The 19,171-nt window shown below is 24.9% G+C and overlaps 2 protein-coding genes across 4 annotated transcripts in view; one reads left to right on the top strand and one right to left on the bottom strand.

The window, feature by feature from the left end:
* Positions 1-191: 191 nt before the first annotated feature.
* LOC122507770 (ATP-dependent RNA helicase DHX30-like) lies at positions 192-11,207 on the top strand. 2 transcript variants are annotated; one of them, XM_043620669.1, is made up of 13 exons: positions 192-343; positions 653-765; positions 855-1,101; positions 3,020-3,206; positions 3,287-3,660; positions 3,771-3,994; positions 6,551-7,543; positions 7,630-7,971; positions 9,428-9,672; positions 9,789-9,999; positions 10,095-10,287; positions 10,406-10,521; positions 10,629-11,207. In XM_043620669.1, exons 2-13 carry the CDS (start codon positions 716-718, stop codon positions 10,999-11,001), a joined length of 3,555 nt encoding a protein of 1,184 aa, XP_043476604.1. In that variant the 5' UTR covers positions 192-343; positions 653-715; the 3' UTR covers positions 11,002-11,207. The 2 variants fall into 2 exon arrangements, with proteins under 2 accessions (XP_043476604.1, XP_043476605.1); XM_043620670.1 differs by having other exon boundaries at positions 215-343; positions 669-765.
* A 2,645-nt stretch (positions 11,208-13,852) lies between these two features.
* Positions 13,853-19,171, bottom strand: part of LOC122507791 — a 109,782-nt gene continuing 104,463 nt past the window's right edge. For both annotated transcript variants that reach the window (XM_043620697.1, XM_043620696.1), the window contains 4 exons: positions 18,836-19,054; positions 18,600-18,702; positions 16,311-18,451; positions 13,853-14,339 (listed from right to left, as the gene is read on the bottom strand). In XM_043620697.1, the coding sequence (XP_043476632.1) occupies positions 13,950-14,339; positions 16,311-18,451; positions 18,600-18,702; positions 18,836-19,054 (2,853 nt within the window). In that variant the 3' untranslated portion in view covers positions 13,853-13,949. The remainder of the gene's footprint in view (positions 14,340-16,310; positions 18,452-18,599; positions 18,703-18,835; positions 19,055-19,171) is intronic.

Here is a 19,171-nt window from a genome sequence, read left to right on the forward strand (position 1 = left end):
AACCAGATTTGCTATAGAAAATTAGAAAAAAAACACTCATTTCTTGCTTTTCACTGCGTAAAAACTGTAGTTGTCAAAAATAATTTGAATTTACCCGCGGAAAAGCACCGGTTTTTTCAGCACTCGGAACGGAAGTACAGTCTGCTAAATTTCCGGTACCTTAACTTGTGCATGTATACAAAAAACATGCTGGTGTTAGTTACTAACACCAATAACATAAATATCATGTGGACTTTATGAAAGAAAATCAAATAAAAATGCAAATTTTGTCATTAATTTCTGAAAGTATTTTTAAAAACAAAGTATATTTGATAATTTTTAAAAAGAATTGATTTTAATGCACGTAAGTTTTTCACATGCCATTAGCAATTCACTTATTATTTGCGATTGAAAAGAAAATTCTAACCTATAAAGCCAGGGTATTTCATCATTCGAATAACTATAATAATTAATTAATTTAAAATTTGTTTTAAAAATTGAATCTATTTCTATTTTTTATCATGATTAATCTATATTTTAGGCTTAAGAATTCGTCGTCGCATTAATAAATAGGAAATTATATTTGTTTTTAATTATTTTCTGAAAAAAGGAAAGATTGACAATTGATTTATTTCTTTTCTAATAGTTGAGCATGACTATAATATTTTTTCAGGTAATCTCAAATATAGAAATTATTGTAACGATTAATTAATTGAAGAAGTAAAATATAAGCAAAATGTTGCGTTTGCAAAAACTTGTTAATGCAAGCGACACTTTGTGCACTTGGTAAGTAACAAACAAATACTGTAAAATAAATACTACGTTTACAATCAAGTTTATGCAAAAAGAATTTTACTAATATTACCATTTTTCAGTTCATTTGGACGAAGCACATTAAAATGCGTTGATAAAACTTGCAACATAATTTTTAGAACTCACATTACGAGTAATGTCTTATCAACAAACCCATCGACAAATACAACAATCAATAGATTTGTTTCTAAAAATTCCACTCGTCTCAAAGTTTTGTGCGTGAAAAAATTTCATACACAAATAATGCCTGAATGTCAAGCAAAAAAAACTGATTCGCTAAATAATAGTATTATTCAATCTTTGCTCAATGTAAGTTATTAGTTTTACAAATTTTTATTAGTTTTGCTAATTTAATCTTTTTTCTCCTAAAGTTTTTAAACGTTCAAATGAACGACCATTTGTTTTTACTGAATTTAAATTGTATTTTTATGGAAAAAATCCAGGGTTGTCACAGGTCAGGGAAATCAGGGAAAAGTCAGGGATTTTTAGTAAAAGTACTGGAAAAAATTGAATTTTTAAAATTCATAAGAAAACTCAATTTTGAAGGAATTTAATTAGAAATTTTAAAGAATTTAGTTTTTTAGAAAATTTTAATAATTCAAATTCTTCTGAAATTAGTTACATTTTTTAATACATATTTCATTATTTATTAAAAATTATGGATTTATAGAAGAATTTTAGTTAAGAACACTAATAAAAAATTGAATTTTGAAGAAGTTACAAATATAATTGCAGAAATTCAATTATTTTCAAAAGTAATAAAATTCTTCACAGAAATTCAATTATGTTCAAAAAGTATTAAAAATTCTCGTCAAAATTTCAAGTATCTTTATAAATAATAAAATTTTTCTCCAAAATTCAATTATTTTCAAAAATTTTCCTCAATTTAATGATTTTAAATATCTACTATTTTAATAAAATTTTCCAAAAGAATTTAAAAATTTTATTAAAAAAAATCTTAATAAAATTCTAAGCAAACATTTAGTTATTTCCATAAATAATTAATATTTCACAGTAATTCAATTATATTTACAATTTTTTATAAATGTCTTCTAAATTATTTTCATAAATAATAAAACTCATCGCAGAATTTGAATTATTTTTAATACAATTTTGATTTTAATTCTGTTAAAATTAGTTGAATTTTTTAATATTGTATTTAATATTATTTCCAAAATTTTAACGCAATTCTTAGAAAGAAATCAATTATCTTAATAAATAATAAAATTCTTCCCAGAAATTTTATTGTTTTCAAGAATTTTAATAAAATTCTTTGCAAAATTCAATTATTTTTATAAATAACAATATTAATCACGAGAATAAAATTATTTTCAAGAGTTAGAAAATTCTTTTCAGAAATTCAATTATTTAAAGAAATTTTAATAAAATTCTACGCAAACAAATTTTTTTTTATAAATAATGAAAATTTCCCAGAATTTCAATTATTTACAAATTTTTTATAAATTTTTTCTCAATAATTCAATTATTTTTTTAAATAATAAAACTGTTCTCAGTAATTTAATTATTTTCATAAATAATAAAACTCATTGCAGGATTTTAATTATTTTTGATAAAATTTTAATCGAATTCCTTGAAAAATGTTATTATTCTTAAGAATTTTATTAAAATTCGTCAAAAGAATTCAATTAATTAAAAACTTGTTAATAAAATTCTTTATTTTGAAAAATTTTATGATAATCTAAACTGTTATAAAACATGAAGAAATCGATCGAAATGATCGATTTCTTCATGTTTTATGATAATTTTTTATAAGTTGTTTAATTTCAAAAAGGTTTGAATTTAAAATTTTTAAAAATCTTCATTTCAATGAAAAAATATTAATATTTATTTAAAAAAGAAGTTATTGATTTTTTTCCGATTTTGCACGTTAGTTTCGTTGAACCATTAGAGTAATTTTTTATGAATGTATATATTTAATATTTTTTTTTGTTCAACATTATTTATCAAAAGTTATTGATGTTTTCGAATAATTTTACAATTCAAGAAATTTGTAAATAAATGTAATAAACAATATTTTTGAGTATCTAATAATTTTTAGAGTGAATCAGAATATTCTTTAGAGTCAGGCAAAAAGTCAAAATTTTGTCTGGAAATCAGGGAAAAACAAAATTAAATATTTTCATTTGAACGTTTCGAACTTTAGGAAACTTAATTTATTCTTAAAGTTAAATGTAATTATTACTAATTTTCACATTTATTTTCAAAGGAGCAAACTGGTGGTGACAGAAACAATGTAAAAGTAAGGAAACAATACGGAGTGGAACGATTAGAAAGAAGAACTACACAACCAAAAAAACAATTAAATGAGATTAATTTCGAAGATTTACTTACAGAACCAAGAAAACATCACAGTGAGAAACAATTGTTTCATAAACAAATGGCTTGTCATAGTGGTAATGATATTTGAAGAAATATGAAATTTGTGTCGCAATCTATTGGAAAAAGTTTTTGACTAACATTTTTATATTTACAGAAACTTTAAAAGAATTTCCAATTCCAACTTCGTCATTACATAATGTTTATTCAATAGTTCAATCGCAATTGAATATGGATCAAGTACTTGTACTGAAATACAAAGAGGATCCAAAAGGATGGAAATGTACGTGTACTGTTAAATGGCCAGAGGAACGAGAATTTACTGCTGTTGAGCGAATGAAAAAGAAAGCCGCTTCTACAGTGTCCCTACAATGTTTACATTGGCTGAAAGAAACTAAAAAAATCAAAAATGGTCTTCCGGTGGTTTTTGATATAACAAAAATAACCAAGGCATTAAATAATCCATCATTAATAACTATTAATAGTGATATGGAGAAGAAATTGAAGAAGTTATTAGAAAATTATGAAACTGTAATTATTAATTAATTTTAGATTAATTTTAGATTATTTTTTCTTTCTATTTAATAGAAATAGTAGATGAATTTATGTTTTTACTAAATTTTAATTTTATATTAATTTAGAATATACAACCAACTTTAGTGAAGGCAAATTTACACGACATTCAAAAAAATGAAGGAGCCATAGTAGATGAACTTGATTTTGGAAATCAAGTTTTTCATAATTTGAAACAAAGAAATGTTATTTCTATACCGAAAATACAACCTGAGGTTAGAAATAAAACTCTCTATGCAAGACTTCAAACAAGAAAGCCAGTTGGATATGACTTGCCGATCAATGCTTACAGGTATATCGAAAAATTCATTTTTTAAAATAAATTTGTAATCATAAATAATTAATTTTTACCGGCCTTCGGATATTTTTTCGACTTATTTTTTATTTTTAAAAAATACGACTATTTGAACTTTTTTGTCGAACATACTTTTTACAAAAATTCTACTTTTTAGTGAACTTTGCAAAAATATTGGATTCTCGAAAAGCAATCTGAAAATTATTCGAAATAATTTATTTAGAGCTAAATTTTAATTAAAAATTTTTAAAATTGAATTTTTCGGAAAGTTGTAGAGTTACAAATTTCGGGAAACAATTAAATTTCAAAATTCTGAACACAGAATACAATTTTCATTAATTATTTAGTAAAAAATTATTTTCAAAAATTTTAATATCATTGTTCCGTAGAATTGAATTATTTTCAGAAAGTTTAATAAAATTCCACAAAAAAATTAATTGTTTTCAACAATTTTATTAAAATTTATAGAAACAATTCCATTATTTTTAAAAATATTCATAAAATTTAATGCAACAATTTTGATAAAATTTTAATTCAACTGTTTTCAATAGAATATTAATTAAATTTCTCGAAACAATTACATTATTTAACAAAATTATAATAAAATTCTTGTCAAAAATTTATCTATTTTCAAAAATTTTATTTAAATTCTTTGCAAGAATTTTATTATAATTTAATAAAAAAAAAAATAATAATAATAATAATAATAATAATAATTAATTAGTTGATAAGTGAATTTCTGCTATAATTTTTTCAATATTCAATTATTTTCTAGAATTTTTTACCTGATTTCTTTTCTAAATTCATTTATTTTCTATAATTTATAGAAAATTCTTTGAGAATTGAATCATTAAAAAAAAGTTAACTTAAAACACAATTAAATTTAAAAGTTCTGAACAATTCAGTTTTTCAAAAAGTTGTAATTCAATTTTTTTTTAAATTAGTTCAATTTTAGAATATACAATAAATTAAAAATTTGTAATTAATCAAAATTTTGTAAATTCGAATTGAAAATAATCGAATGTTTTACTTATTTTCTTAATAATTCAAATAAAATATTTCAAATTAAAATAATTTTTGGGGACTTGAATGTTGAATAATTTTAATTAATAATTTTATACAACTTCGTTCTTTGAAAAATTTTAATCCAACAGATTTTTTTGCAATTAGCTATTTATTAATAATTTTTTGAAATTGTTAAACATATATTCAATTAAAAAATTTTTAAAAAATCCAAATTTCGTGAAATCAACTTGATAACAATTAAATTTTAGATGTTTGTTAGGTAAGCAAAGTTTTTTTTTTTTTTTAATAATTCATCGATTTTGAAAAGAATTTTAGTAAAAAGAAAATCCAATAAATAATTGAATTTTGGAAAAGTTCCAGTAGCAATTTTTAGAAATAATTAAATTTCAAAATATTTTAATTTGTAATTTTTGAAGATTTAAATTTTGAATATTAATAATTCTAAACTTTTTAGTTATTTGAAAAGTTTTAGGTATTTATTAGTAATTATTCGGAATTTTCAATATTCAATTAAAAATTTTTCAAATAATTAAAATTTTGTGAAATTAAATTAAAAACAATTTATTGAATTTTAGACGCCTTTTAATTAAAATTTATTTTCTTTTGTTTTAGATAATTGAGTTTTAGAGAAGTAACAGTAGAAATTTTTAGAAATAATTAAATTTCAGAAAGATTCAACTTATAATTTTTCGAAAATTCATTTGCTGTAGAAGTTTAATTATATTTAAGTAGGCATTTGAAAAATTATTAAACTTTGAAGTAATTTTAGTAAAAAATTCTATAAAATAATTAACTTTTGGAACAATTAATGTTGATATTTTCAAAAGTAATGAAATTTCAAAAAGTTAAAAATTTAAACTCCTATGGAAAAAGTATATTAAAGTATTTAAACATTTGTTTAACAAGTTTATTGATATTTCCAATAATTGAATTCAGAAATTTTGAGAAAAATTGTTTTTTGATATAATAAATATTCTTTGGTCATAGTTGTATTTCTAAAAGTAATTGAAATATTGTTAAACAATTGTAAATTTCGTAAAATTTTATTACAATTTTTAAAAAATAATCGTGTTTTTGAAAAAATATCTTAAAAATAACTTAAAAAGTTTGAAAAAGTGTTTTAAAATTATTTGAAATTTACGAAAGCTTAGAATTGAAGTTCAGAATAAGGGAAGAAATTAAAAACTTTTCAAAAAATTTAATGAACTAAATAAATAATGAAATAAAATCAGGGGAAAATTAGGTAATAAAATCCTGAATAAAATAAACAACTTCTTTGTTTTTTTTGTAATTTAAATGGATTAAAACGACTTTTTGTAGATTTTAAAATCGATCCGAGGCCTGTTTTTAAATAAAATCTAAAAATTTAATTCTTATACAATTTTTAATCGCAAGAATTTTTAATCTTTCCTAAATGTAACTAATAAATTTATCTAGATTTAACTAATAAATTTATCTAAATTTAACTAATAAATTTATCTAAATTAAACAAATTAAATAAATTGTTTCCAATTTATTATTTTTCAGAAATGAAATTGTCAAGATAGTCGAACAAAATCAAGTTGTTCTAATAAAAGGCGATACTGGTTGCGGAAAAACAACTCAAGTCCCTCAATTTATAATGGATTCATTCATTCAAAGAGGCGAGGCAAGTAAATGTAACATGATAGTTACAGAACCACGAAGAATATCAGCAATTACACTTGCCGAACGTATTGCCCATGAACGAGGAGAAAAATTAGGCGACGTCATTGGCTACAAAGTAAAATTACAGCATAAACTTCCTCAAACACCTGGTGCAATTTTATTCTGCACACCGGGAACACTATTGAGAAAAATGCAAGAAAATCCAACTTTAACCGGATGTTCTCACGTCATTATCGACGAGGCTCACGAGAGAAAAGTCGATGTGGACATTCTCCTAGCTCTATTAAAGCGAATAATTAAAAAAAATCGTGAAATCAAAGTAATCATAATGTCAGCCACACTAAATGCCGATACATTTACGAGATATTTTGATTGCGTCAGTATGGATGTACCTGGTAAAATATTTCCAGTAAAAAGTCATTTCATCGATGACATGAGGAAATTTGTTAAATTAAAAGGGGGTTCAGAAAATACACGTTTTCCCCAAGTTGATTACGAGGAGGTGGCAAATATGATACAATGGATAAGCGACAATAAACCAGCGGGTGCAATTTTGTGTTTTTTGCCTGGATGGAATGAAATTATGCAAGTGGAAACTTTACTTAAACAGATAAATAGAAGAGGAACGAGACAAGTGGTATTACCACTTCATTCGCAATTGTCATACAGTGATCAACAGAGAATTTTCGAACCACCTCCAACGAATGTTAGAAAAATTATATTGTCAACAGACATCGCCGAAACTGGAATTACTGTTCGTGATGTTGTTTATGTTGTCGATTCGGCTCTACATAAGGAATTGAAATGGGACAAAACTAAAGAAATTAATGTCATTCAAAATTATCGAATTGCCCAGGCGAATCTCTTGCAAAGGTTTTCTTTTATTTATTTAAATTTTGCGTCTACTATTTATTTATTTGTAATACTTTTTATTCTAATATTGATTTTTTGATTTTTAGAAAAGGAAGAGCAGGCAGAGTTCAGCCAGGAGAGAGCTATCATTTTGTGAGCAAAAGAGAATATGAAAGAATGAGACAATTTACAGAACCTGAAATACAATGTCTATCGTTGGAGAGAGTTATTCTCGATTGTAAATTATGTTCGGACGATAAAGTAGAAGATTTTCTCGCTGAATTGCCCGATCCTCCGGATGTTCGTGTTCTTAGGACTTCAGTGAAAAATCTTATAGATTTAGGAGCTTTAAATACTGACGAATCATTAACTGTACTTGGCAGAAAAATTAGTTGCCTCTCGCTACCACCTATTCTTGGAAAAACACTGCTTTATTCATCCGTTTTTGGGCAAGTCCACTATTTCTTTACTTATTTTAATTTTTTCTTTACTTACTCAATTAAGTATTAAAAAGATTTAATTCTTCTTGAATTTCATTTTGTTTACCTAATAAACTTTAAAACCACCACGAATTTGAATACAAAACCCTTAAGGACATTTATCCAAAGAAATGTAGAAAAGAAAAAAAATCAATTAAGATTTAAAAAATGAAAATTTAATTAATGAAATTTTCTGGAAGAACAAAAATGTAAATTTTCAAGAAAAAAAATTTAAAACCTACGAAATTAAATTATTTCCATAAATAATAAAATTCTTCATAGGAATTCAATTATTTTCAATACAATTTTAATAAAACTTCTCGCAAGGATTCAATTATTTTGATAAATTATAAAATTCTCTGCGAGAATTAAATTATTTTGGACACGCTTTTAATAAAAATTTTCGAAAGAATTCAATTATTTTTAGAAATTGTAATAAAATTCACCGAAGAAATTAAATTATTTTAAAAAATTTTGATGTAATTCTTCGTAAGAATTCAATGATTTTCAATAAAATTTTAATAAAATTTCTGGAAAAAATTAAAGTATTTTTAAAAAATTTTCATAATATTCTTCGAAGGAATTCAATAATTATTTTCAAAGATTTTTATAGAATTCTTCCCAAGAATTCAATTATTTTGATAAATAATAAAATTCTTTGCGAGAATCCAATTAAAATTCGTCGAAGGAATTAAATTATTTTCAAAAATTTTGATGTAATTTTTCGCAAGAATTCAATGATTTTCAATACAATTTTAATAAAATTTCTGGAAAGAATTCAATTATTTTTAAAAAAATTTCATAATATTCTTCGAAGGAATTCAATAATTATTTTCAAAGATTTTGATAGAATTCTTCCCAAGAATTCAATTATTTTCAAAAATAAGAAAATTCTTTGCAAAAATTCAATTATTTTCGACACAATTTTAATAAAAATTTTGTAAAGGATAAATTCAATTTTCAATACAATTTTAATAAAATTTCTGGAAAAAAATCAATTATTAAAAAAAAAAAATTTCATAATATTCTTCGAAGAAATTCAATTATTTTCAAATATTTTGACAAAGATTTTCCCAGGAATTCAATGATTTAAAAGAATTTTTAAATTGAAAAAATCTTTATTTAAATTTTTTGTTAGTTAAATTTTTGAATATTTAATTATAAACTAAATTAAATTACCTATAAATAAATTTAAATATAAATATTTTTTTTCTTTGAATAATTAAATTCTTAAAGAACTCGATAAAAAATTGATTTAACGATATATTTTCTACAGTCAAGGAAAAAGTCAAAATTCCGTCTGAAAATCAGGGGAAAACAAAATCAAATGTTTGTGTCAACCTTTTACTTTAATTTTATTATAATAACTGTAAAAATTTCTTTCTAATTTAAAATTATTTTTTAATATTCCCAACAACTGTTGCAGATGTCTGGATCCAATATTAACCATAGCGACAATTTCTGCGATAAATATGGAAATTTTCATGAATGCCATGTCGCGAAAAGAAGAAATACGAACACTTAAAAGACGTTTTAGTGTAAATAGTGATCATCTTGCACTTGCTTGGTTATACATGCAATGGGAGTCTTATCTTCATGAAAATTTAGAATTAGCCGAGCAATTTTCTTTCGAATGCGGAGTCACTCATTATCGAATGCTTACTGTAAAAAGTACGTTTGAAAATTGCATTTTTTCATTATTTTCTTTCATAAATATTTTTTCAACATTCTAAATCTTTACTAACCAATCCCTAGTTTTACTTTATCTTATTTCTTTTTCTCTTTAGAACAAAGAGAACAATTTCTAAGACAACTTGCCGAAATGGTGGGAATGAGAGATCAAAATTTGGATGCGAATCATCCTTTTAATAAAAACATACAAAATGACGAACTAATAAAATCTGTTATTCTCGCTGGTATGAATAATGTACTGAAGCATGTTCATTTTGCGAAAGTACGTGAACGTTTGGTGAGAAGTAGTAAAGAATTTCAAGACGAGTAAGTACATTAATCGACAATAAAACCAAAATTATCAATCTCGAAATTAATTTTATAATAATTTTAATTTAATATTATAATGTTTGTAATTTCAGATCAAAGTGCAGCACAAATTTAACACCCGAAAGTGTAAATTATTCGCCAAAAGAAGAACTTACGAGTAACTATTTTACTTATATAAAGAAAACATATGCTGGCGATAGAAGAAAACTGATAGTACGAGAATCTAGTCCAGTTTCACCCATATCAGTCTTTTTATTTGCCCAAGGTCACTTATTCGGATACGAGGTACCTAATAAATTCAAAAACTAATTTAATCATTTGATTTACAAAAGAAGAAAATAAACCACATGAAAAACAAAAAATTGTTTTATAATACTTTTTATAAATTTGATTTTTTTTCCAGCATTTCTCCGCGGACCTGCAGAATTTGAATAATAACAAAAATGACTTTGCCTTTAAGAATCAAATTCTAATGAAATTTAATGATATGGAAAATGTGTCTTTAATTTGTGATGAAAAGTAAGTAATTTATGGTAAAGTAATTGAAATTGAATAGAAATAGAATAAAAATAGAAAAATAGAGTAGAAATAGAAAAAGAATTAAACATTGAAATTTTTTCTTCCAGCACTGCTGATATACTATTTCGGCTTCGTGATTGCCTATGGGAAGTTGTGAGGTACATTATCAATAATCAAGGACAATTGTTAGTTAATCAGTGTCAGCAGTTACCTGTGGTTGAACAATTTAAAGATGAAATGTTGACAACCATCAATGAATTATTAGATGCAAATGTCAAATGCACAAATACAAGTGAAAAATTGAAAGCCGGCAACTTTAATATGATAAGATCGACGAATACTGACGATAAGAATAAATTTACTGAATATGATGGAATAGATATGGAAACTGATAGTGAAAATGAGAACGAATATGAATCCGACAGTGAATATGAGGATGAATCTGAAACTGATGCATACAATGAAAACGATAGGGTGTAAAATTTTATTTTTCATTTTTCACATTTAATTTCATTTTAATCGGAGAATTCTGGTTTTCTGTAAATATTGTAGTTTATGAAACAAGTATTTTTTAACTTTCTTATTCGAAAAAACGTATTACATATTTTATTTAATGAAAAATAATGTTTATATATAAAAAAAGATACGATTGTGTAAAGATTTTTAAAATCAATAAAATGTTAATTAAAGTTCAATAACTTTTTGGAGTTAATTATTTTACTTTCGATTAATGTCAGTAATTTTTAAATCATTTGTATGGGCAAAAAATGTTATTCATTTTAACACTCAGATCTTATAGATCATAAATATTAAAATGTATTTAAAAGCAATTTCTAATATATAATTATTAATTTTTTTAGGGATTATAGTTATGATTACACTTTATTATAAAAAATTGTTTTCAAAGTACACATTTTTATATACATTAATTACATTTCTTTTAAATAATAATCTAAAATATGATATTTAAACAACAGACCATTATTCGTTAGAAAAAAATTACTCAAGTATCATACAAACATTTATACTTATTTTCCACTCTTATTTTTATTATTAATAACAATTTCATTAAACTAATCTAAAATACTCACATGCTAAACTCTAAATAACTTCAGTTCTGATAGAATTAAAATTCAACATGGATTTCTTTACGGATTTTATTTCAATCCTTAAAAAGTCAATTATTTCAGATTAGAGATTTTTAAAATGTTTAAAGACTATTTTTAAAAAATCCTTTTTAAAACTAAATTTTAGTTATTTTTAAAAAATGAAATAAAAGAAAATCAATAAACATATAAAATTGGTTTTCAAAAATGGCCTTTCATTTTATTAATAAAGTAAAATTAATTTCAATTTTCATTTTTAAAATTAATTTCAATTTCAATTTTTAGAAATTAATTTTAATTTCAATCTTTCGAAATTAATTTCAATTTCAAGAATTGAAAATAAATTAAACAATAATTAAAAAAAAAAATTTATCACGATTAATAATTAATTCTATTAAAATGAGTATCTTAATTAATATATTTATAAATATATTTTGTCTTTATATTAATTTATAGTAACTGTATAATAATTTTGCATTAATATTTAAACTTTAAATTCTTATTTACATTTGGCAGGTACATGGAAGCGTGCGCTTCTGGAATTCACAACTCCTTCCCATTAAGAACTAAGTTTTATGTATCAATTAAATCAATGAATATTTATAATAATTTAATAATAAAATTTACAAAAATTCTATTCTACATAAATATGAAACATATTTGTAAATAAAATTTTCTAAAAAGTCATTTAAAATAAATTAAAATCAAACTTAACAGAATTTTATATGCTATATGCAATTAATTTGTATAAAATAAGGTAAAATTCTATTTTTATCATTAAAATAAACTCGTAACAAAATTAATTAACAACTGTAAATAAAAGGAAAGCAATATTGAAAATTTTAAACTCAAATTAAACTCATTTTAAACTCAAATAAGCAATTTGTAATCAATAACACAAACCTGATTTTTTTTTCTTTTTTTCTAATAACAACTTTATGATAAATATTTTTTAAGATGAAATAAATAATATTTAATTAAATTGAGCAAATAATTCTAGATATACTTTCAACAAATAGAAACAAATAAGAAATGGTTTAAATATTTTTTTTTATAATCTAAAAAGAGAAAGATTCTAATAAATTCTACGATAATTAATACCTGTCTGGTAAGATATCAATTTATAATCTTAATCATAATTATCACAAATTAGTAAAACTCGTTACTAATTTGTACTTTCATTATTGCAACGCCGGCCCAAAATTTCTTTCGTGTAAAATTATAATCTATTAATTAACTAATTTGTAAATATCTATAGTCGTACTACTTTTTACTTGTAGTAATTTAATTCCTATATTTTCCTATATTTAATTCCTCTTAATTCCTATATTTTCTTCTTACCATTCGATTTAAAATTCCGATATCTAAATTTAATTTCCTATACGCAAATATTTATCATATTCTTATTTCTGAATTAAATAAATAAATTACCCGATTGTCGAACTTTTTAGACACATTGTGTCTTCTTCGATTTAATTATTACATTAAATGTTTGAATTGCATCCAAACGTTTAATAAAATTTTTACAAAAGTTAATTATTACACTAAATGCTCGAATTGTATTCAAACATGTAATAATAAAATTTTTACAAAAGTTTATGTAGAAAAATTCAAGATATTTACAAAGGCTTTTTAGAATATAGTTTGATATTCTTAATTTTCAGTTTTATTTAGAAAATGTTAATCAGTACTCTTTTTTTAAAAAATAGATTGCAATTTTTCAGTTGTAATTTACAAACATTACGAGCTACTACTGTAAAAAAAGTCTGATAAATTTTTTAAAATTTAATCTAATATTCTATTATGAATTTATAATACAGTATTATATAATATTAATAATATAATTATTTAATATAATAATAGTATTTTAGTAATATAATAGTAATATAATTAATATTACATTAATTATAATAATATTATATAATAGAACAATATATTAAATTTTATTCTAATTAAATTTCTAAAGTTTCGAACGTTCAAATGAAGGACAATATTTTTATGACTATTGAATTTGTATTTTATTACAAAAATTATTTTGCGTCTTAAAAAAAATTACAATTAAATAATAAAGTTGTTTAATATATCTTATTTTCAATTTCATTTAGTAAATTTTTAAAAAAAGAGACAAAAAGATTTTCTATTTAATAAAAATAGAGACACAAAATTTTTCTTTATTCAAACGTTCGAAACTTTAGAAAAATGATTAATTTCATAATTTTGAACTTGTGATTTTTTTCCCAAAAAAACGTTATTCATGTTAAAATAAACTAATAGAAAAATTTTCCAAACATTTTTTATACCTATAATAAATTATTTTCGCAGTCAAGAGGTAAAATTCCTTCGTTTACTGCTGCCTGGACTTAAGACAGTGTCAAAGCTCTCGGCTTCGCTTTCGCTGGTATTCATTGCTATTCTCTCAAGAACACCACCTTCATTTCTTATTCCAAATGGCTGAAAGAAAGGATTTCGCACTTCAACATCAACGCCAGAGTCAATGCTTTTCGAAAAATTCGACGTCTCAGAGAGTTTACGAAAATTTCCAAAAAAGACACTATCAGTTCCAACGCTCTCGGCTCCACTTTCACTGGCCCCATCGCCTTGCGACTCAGTTTCATCAGTTTCCGAGACACTGCTCACGTCGTTCGCCAATAATTGCTTACGAGATCCATTGCTGTCGGTGCTACTCAGATATCCGCTATCCTCCATTTTGTACTAAAAGAAAAATTATTTCAATTAGTATAATTTGAAAATTTTTACATTTTCTATACATTTTGTACATTTTGAAATTTTTCTGTAGTATTTTTCAAAATTTTCATAATTTGTACTAATTTTAATTTTTATTTATTGAACCAAGTGTTGAAAGTTCAAATGAATCAAGTATTTTTTATTGGAAATATTTTTTTAAATATTACTGATTACTGATTAATAAAGTAATTTAGTATGTAATTTATGGGAAATTCAATGGTCACAAAATAAAAGAGGTCAAAAAATATTTTTACTCTTTTTGAATTTCTATTATTCCTAAAAGTTGATTGACGTTGAAGAATTTTTTTTTCTTTTAATTAAAATTGCTTTTAGGCTAAAAATGCTAAAGAGTACAATTTTTAATCAATTTTCTTATTTGAAATTTAATTTCGTGTATTTTCTAACTAATTTATGATCAGAAGTTTTTTTATATTTCATAGATAAATAGGAAATTTTTTTTATTAATTTCTGAATAATTTGAGATCATAATTATTTAATATTTTTTATATAAAACAAATTAGGATTTGAAATTAGTTATAGAAAAAAATCAAATGAATTTTCAACTAAGAAAATTTGATAAAAATAGTATTTTTTAGCATTTTTAGTCTGAAAATAACTTCTTTTTCAAAAAAGGCTTCAAAAATAGAAAAAGAAATAAATATTTCAGCCCCTTTTCAATTTTTATTTTTCCTAAAAATTGGTAGAGTTTGAAATCTATGCGTAATTTTGTAGAAAATAAGTTTATGTAAAACAAAAAAAAATGTTGGCTAAAAATGCTAGAAACTTCTATTATTATTCAACTTTTTTAATTAAAAATGTATTTGTTTGTTTTTATAACAAATTTTAAATCATAATTTTTTATATAAAAAATTTAAGAATGTGATTTGAAATTAGAAAAAAAAACAAATGAATTTCCAAATAATAAAATTGAACAAAACTAGTATTTTTTAGCATTTTTAGCCCAAAAGTAATTTTTTTTTCAAAAAAGGCTTCGAAATTAGTAAAAGAAATAAATATTTTAACACCTTTTAAATTTTTATTTTTTCTAAAAATTCGTACGTTTTGAAATACTTGCGTAACTTTGTAGAAAATACGTTTTTGTATCTATACGAAAAAAATTTTCAAGTGAAAAAATTTATTTCCACTATTTTTGAAGCATTTTTTTTTGGAAAAAAATGGTTTTTAGACTAAAAATTCTAAAAAGTATTATTATTATTATTCATTTTTTTATTTAAAAATTTATGTGTTCATTTTTCTAACTAATTTTTACAACATAATTTTTCTATATAAAAAGTAAAAGCTAATAAAAAATAAGAAATTACCATTTAAAATTAGTTAGAAAAATTAAACAAATGAATTTTCAAATAAAATTGAATAAAATTAGTACTTTTTAGTATTTTTAGTAAAAAAATCAATTTTGTTTTTAAAAAATGGATTAAAAAGAGTAAAAATCAAATTTTTACTTCAGCAATTTTTTTGTGACGAAAAAAACACATTTTCTACAAAATTAAGCATGGATTTCAAAATTTACCAATTTTGTAAAATTAATAAAAATTCAAAAAGGAGTCAAAATATTTTCTGCCATATTTTATTTTATATTCATATCCCCACAAAAAAATTATTATAAAAATAACTTTGTGAAATATTTAAAATATTTTCCTGATATGTTAAAAATATCCGTGTACCTTTTTTTTCAAATTTAATCTTTAGAAACTACAATTTTTTGTACACGTGACACAATAATTTTTTTAATAAAATTTTAAAAAAGAAATAAATAAATTTCGTTTATTTAAATTTTTACCGAATTATTTTCTATTTTATTTTCACTACTTTTTTCGAAAAGAATCCACTTACTTTGGTATTTTTTTTTACAAAATGACTGACTGTCATTTTGCCAATCGCAGTATTTTTAAAATTTCCAAAAAGCACTCTACTCACCAGAGCAGGATTGATATAAAGCGCTTTTTTCTGCGCCTTTCCCTTTCGTGTAGCATTTGATGATTTCGAATAAACCCGATCAGCCGAATGAACAAAATTTCTCATTCGACACGGAATGAGATTAATTCGTTCATTCTTCTGATTTCGACTAGAAGATCGTCCCTTCGTCATCAAATCATTTCCATACAATGAAGACAAATTCGAGGCACAAACATTTTTCTCCTCCTCTTTAGAATTTCTCCTCTCACCTTCTGCAAAATTCGTCAAAATACTTCCCCCCTCACCATTACAATTAATATTCGAAACAAAAGAAGATTCATCAAATTTATTATTGGAATTTTCCCGTGTCCCTACGAATAAAGAATCCAAATTTGGGACAGGAGCGCCAACACTAGCTGTAGGGTCCTCCGTTTTGGTACAACTCCTGTCCCAATCGTTTTTTGAGAATAATCCCTCATCGACTCGTCTCGGCGCTTTTGGATATTGATAAATCTCCTCAGGCGGCATTGGAACAACGTCCGGTTGATTCTGCGGTTTTCTCTGTCTCCTCGCGTGTCTATTGTCGGGCGTTAAATATTTATTCTTCTTCCACGAAAGTGTTTTTTCCAGATTCACAGCTCCTGTTCCGTTCACAGGAATTTCATTCTTGAGTCGCGCCTCGTAAATCGCCCTCAGACTCCCATAGCCCCGATGAAGTGGTGCAATTCCATTTTTTATCGAGTCCTCATCCTTGAAACTTCCCTTCGATCTCAGGAGAATTTGATTTGGTCTCTCCAGTGAATCGGCGAATATTTCATTCGTCACTTCCTTTTCGTACTGAACATCGCCATTGATCTTCAGTTTCATTGGTTTTCTATCGAGTGTATCGGGTTCGTACTCCGATTCGTCCAATTTCACATAATTTGTCGGCGAGTCCTGAACTTTTATCGTCAGATGTCCGGGATTTTCGGATTCGTACTGGATTTCTGGTCCTGAATCGTCGTCACTTCCATTTGGACTCGTATAGCCATCGTTCACGTAGACTTCACTCACGAGGGCGTACTCCTCCTTTGGGGAAATGAGTTTCTTCTTCAGTTTCGAAATTGTCATCTCACCGGTTTTTGCATTTATGATTGCGTTCTGCATTGTTAGCTCCTCCTCCATGGGCAGGGCGGACGATAGACTGGGACTTGAGTGATCGATCGATTCCGGTGATGTTGAGGATTTGCGGATGTATTTCGATCTCTCGAGACTGTCAACTTCGTAGTCGTCGATATTTGGGGGTTTCAAACAAGTTTCGAGGGATTTCACGTCGACCATTTCTTTGATGACGGCGTCCATGATGCGTTTCGCTGTATTTGTGGCGGAGAATTCCTTTAGTGTGTCTGGTAATTTTTGTTGAGAATTTGGAGGTGTCGGAGCCTTTGGTTTACGGGGCTTCTTGCAAGGTGGAATCGGGTCTGATTTCTCCTCTAGATTCTCGATATGGGAAGTATTTTTAAACTCTGATTCATTTTTATTTTGAATTAGTTTCTTCTCTAGAATTGTGTTCTCCTCCATTTGTTTGATGAAGGAATTCTCGATTGCTTTGCGTACTTTGGCGTTGATTTCGTTGTTTCGATGAATGTCGAATGAGGGGAAACCGTCGCGGAGTTTTCTTTGAAATCTATCGAATATTGGTTCTTCGAACATGGATTTTGATGAACGTTGAGAGACGCTGAATTTGTCGTCGTTGTCGAGAATTTCACTGCGAGCGATATTGCGGAATGTCTTGAGCATTGGTGGATTATCACGCCAGGAGGAGAAAAACTGTGAGGAGAGATTTGATTTGAATTCGTATTTGTTTGTTATTTCCTCGAGATATTCTAAATTGCGAGTGAATGCTCTTGATTTTTCTTTGAAGAATTTTCCATCGTCTTCGTTGTATTTTAGACGACGTTCCGGTGTTTTCACATCCTCCAGCCAAGCTCTCACTCTACTTTCGCCGGGTATTGGTTTTATATTCTCCGAGAGTGTCGGGAAATTTCGACGATACTCCAAGCAACCTGGACATCCAGAGCATTTTTGTGATTTTCTCAATTTTGCTATTGAATTTCGAGTGGAATTTGCTTTTTTATTTGACGAACTGCACTGTTCGGAAATGTTGTCCTCCTCCGGAATATCTACGAAAAAAAATTTTGTTTTATTTTTTCTGGAAAAATTTTCTCCTTTTTTGAAAAAATAAGCTTTCTCTTTTTTTTGAAAAAATAAGTTTTCTATTTTTCTGAGAACAAATAAGTTTTTTAATTTTTTCTTTTTCACATAACTTACTTCCAAGAGAGGGGACGAATTTTTTTGCACTCATTTTATGCTTCGCGATGGCAATCACTTCTCTGATTTTTAAAAGAAATTCAACGGCTGCTGGTGGTGGTGCCTGAAAAAAAATGAATTAATTTTGAGCAAAAAAAAATAAATATCAAAAAGAATTATAAACAAAGAAGATTAATTCACATTAATTTGATTTAAAGAAAAATTATTAATTTGAATATTAAATCAAATTTGCTTACCAATAATAATTGTCTGTCAAAATACGCTGGATTGAAGTACAATTTTCTTCGTTGAGCACCAGGAAGAACTGGCGTGTCTTGATGATATGTACTGTCGAATGTTTCCACAATTCTAACATCTTCTTCGGGTAATATTTCACCTAAAATTGCACCCGAGCCACAGATTCCTTCGTTTATTTCAGAACAATCGAAATGTGGATGAATCAGCGCCGAAGTCACCTGCAATTATTTTTTCCCATTAGTCCAATACATCCTTTTTATTATCTTCATTCCTTTTATTATAATTAATATTATAATTTCTAATTTTCGTTTTTTAATTTCTAATTTTCGATTTTT

Source organism: Leptopilina heterotoma, unplaced genomic scaffold, assembly GCF_015476425.1.
Source record: "Leptopilina heterotoma isolate Lh14 unplaced genomic scaffold, ASM1547642v1 Lhet_51, whole genome shotgun sequence".
NCBI lineage: Eukaryota > Metazoa > Arthropoda > Insecta > Hymenoptera > Figitidae > Leptopilina > Leptopilina heterotoma.